Below are 2961 nucleotides of genomic sequence, written 5' to 3'. Positions count from 1 at the left end.
AGAAATATTCGTTGATTATATTGACTATTTAAGTTAGTTTAAGAAAAATAAAGGAAGTATTAAAGTTATGGGGTTGTTGTTGAGACTTTTTACTTTCTGTATTCTATCCATGTGCTTTTTTCTTATAATTGTATATCAAATAAAACATGTTGGCATTTTTTCTTATTTCATATTTTAAATATAAAAAAATTTTCAACCACATCAGGTGTTTTGGGTCGAGGTATAGAAGTATATCTATCAATCATTAGCACGTGTTTAAGATAGAAGTGAAATCAATTGTTAGAGGGCAGAGATTAAATGCAAGTTAAATCAAATTATCATTTATCTAATGAACTATATTTGATAAACTGAGTACGGTGAGTCGGTAAAGTATTTCATTGGTGAATACAGAAGGCGTTGAACAACTTTACACCAAGGTTTGTTTTCTATATGCTTTATTTAAAAATATCATTTCATGATAATCGGGAATGAACTTTTTGTAACATTACTAGTAAAGTACGATAAATATATGTATAAATATCTTAATATTTTGAATGACCCATGTGATGTTTTTCTTCAAATATTGCACGTATATATATTTAATATCATAATATATTCTTCTCTTGCCCAACAGAATCATGCGGCGTGTCAGCAACATTGACCAGATAGGTGTTGGGGATGTTATTGTCTTCACCTATTGGTTGATTGCTCACCAAGGAATCGTGTCAGGAATTGTAAAGAAAAATGAGGACGAAGTGTACTTGCAAGTGATCCATTATGGAACTCAGTCAATATTTGCAACACGGACAATAATGGAGGAAACACTTTTGTTTAATCTAAGAACACAAACAGTTTACGTCATGTCTTTTGACGGACAAGCATTTGAGTCGGAAACGATTGTGAAAAGAGCCCGTAGCAGGATAGGAGAGAAACGCCATCAGATTATACACAACAAATCACTCCAATTTGTGGAGTGGGCTGTAGTTGGAACACATGTACAATGGAAACGAAACACTACTCATGGGCCATTACATCTGTACAATGTGTACAGCTGGGAAGATCTACATAAAGGCTCCATTGTTGAATTCACATATTATGGAATCGATCATCAAGGAATTCTGACCGAATGCGACGAAGATCAACGAAAGATTACCGTCATTCATTACGGAACTCGCGGTTATTTCTCTACCCGCACGATAATGGAGGATACATTGGACATGGATTTGAAAACGCAATCTTTGAAGATATATCGGTATGACGGTGGCAGGCGCTACAACGAACCTGACTTGGTTGTTAAAAAAGCAAAGGAACGAGTAGGCGAACGTAACTGGAAAGCAGGAAATAGGTCGTGGGACTTCTGTCTTCAATGCCTTTTCTTTCCCTAACTAAAATATATTGCATGACAGATTGAATTTCAAGTATACACGGATACAAAGACGGTGACTTGCAGTTTATGTAAGCGCTCGAAGTGTCTAATAAATTAGTTAATTATCCACATGTCTTATTAACACATTTTTATTATTGTCAATACTCAACAAGCCACTACAAATAATTCAGCCAAATTGTTGCGAAAAAGAAAGCATGGTTGTGTCTAAATATAAAAAAATTAAATCCACACATACCACAGTTGCTTCACACATGACCTTATAATACATGTACTTGAAAATCAAATACGAGTGATATTAAAAAACTCACACTTTTTCAATACATAATATAAAAAATGATCACAAATAACCTGGACTATTATATAACAATATTTAATGTAATATACTTCTCCTTATTGAATTGAAAGAGGTAAAACAAAATATAGCATTATAATATTTTGAAAACTTTATAATACCTAGGATTAAATAATACAGAGAGGAGCGTATTTCCATTTTATCTCTTGTTATGTGGCATGGCATACATGAAAGAAAAATATTTAAAGATAATTGTACATCTAATTTAAAGTTTATGAAAGTACCCTGATGAATTTCTTTTAAATGAATTTGAAATCTACGCATGAGTGTTTTACGAACATTTTTATTGCAATTATAAATAAAAAATATATATATTCGAGTGTAAAAACTAGTTAAGATTAATTCATCAGTAAGCTTAATGAAACACATTGTAATGATGCATTGAGTGGCAGACAACGACAAATGCAACAGATGAATTATATGTAAAATACAAATAAAAATCGAACAAGAAGCTAAATGAGTTTGCATCCTTCGTGTGATATAATCGACGATTTTTCAACTAATGCTTTATCGTGAAATGTACGCGATTATCTTATCAGATTGTTTCGAGTATTTAGAGTTCATGAAGTCGATCTATTCGATAGTGTAATAGGGGTATTCCACTACGACCCCTAGATTTGTCCCGATTTCCAATATTTTGAGGTCGGAGACATTCGTGGCTCAATCGGCGAAGGTCTTAACTCATTCGTAGCTAGTCGTCGACCGGTCGTCAGTGATTTCTGCAACTCGCGAGCTCCCGAAAAAGCCTGACCAGATTTTGAACGTGTTTAAAATTTGACCAGGACCTCCAAGACTTAATTTAATCGCAGTTGACTCGTAATAACGTCGTAGTGCGTTCTTGGGCGTCGTAATGGAATCGTAAGTAATTCGTGACTTAATCGGGAAATCGGTGATCACGTGATCTGCCTACGAATCAGCTACGACTTTGTCAAAACTCTCACGAGTTCACCCCGAGTAAGTTGCGAGCCCGCTAAAATTCTCGCGATTTAGATCAAGACTCTCACGAGTTCACCCCGAGTGACTTGCTAGCCCGCCAATATTATCGCGATTTAGATCAAAATCAATAGATATTTGCGCCTAATGGATGGGTGCGTTCGGTGAGGTCCTAGCCTAGTCGTGAACAATCTGCAACGTTCGTAGCACAGTCGCAGTAGATTCTAACACATCGCAGTGAAGTCGCGACCGTACTCGCAAGACTTCAACCGAACCACACGATTCGTCGTAACTCAATCGTACCATTGTC

General features: G+C 35.5%; 1 protein-coding gene across 1 annotated transcript; it reads left to right on the top strand.

Moving 5' to 3' along the window:
* Window positions 1-289: 289 nt before the first annotated feature.
* Window positions 290-1472, top strand: LOC127870331 (uncharacterized). Its single transcript, XM_052412958.1, has 2 exons — window positions 290-416; window positions 614-1472. The coding sequence occupies exon 2, from the start codon at window positions 618-620 to the stop codon at window positions 1362-1364; it is 747 nt and encodes a 248-aa protein (XP_052268918.1). The 5' UTR covers window positions 290-416; window positions 614-617; the 3' UTR covers window positions 1365-1472.
* Window positions 1473-2961: the final 1489 nt, after the last annotated feature.

The sequence above is a fragment of the Dreissena polymorpha genome, chromosome 2 (genome assembly GCF_020536995.1).
Source record: "Dreissena polymorpha isolate Duluth1 chromosome 2, UMN_Dpol_1.0, whole genome shotgun sequence".
In the NCBI taxonomy this organism is placed as follows: domain Eukaryota; kingdom Metazoa; phylum Mollusca; class Bivalvia; order Myida; family Dreissenidae; genus Dreissena; species Dreissena polymorpha.
This window is presented reverse-complemented; position numbering and strand designations above follow the sequence as displayed.

Bases quoted from the DNA above. Each gene is read 5' to 3' on its own strand.
- LOC127870331 (XM_052412958.1), top strand. From the start codon at position 618: ATGCGGCGTGTCAGCAACATTGACCAGATAGGTGTTGGGGATGTTATT.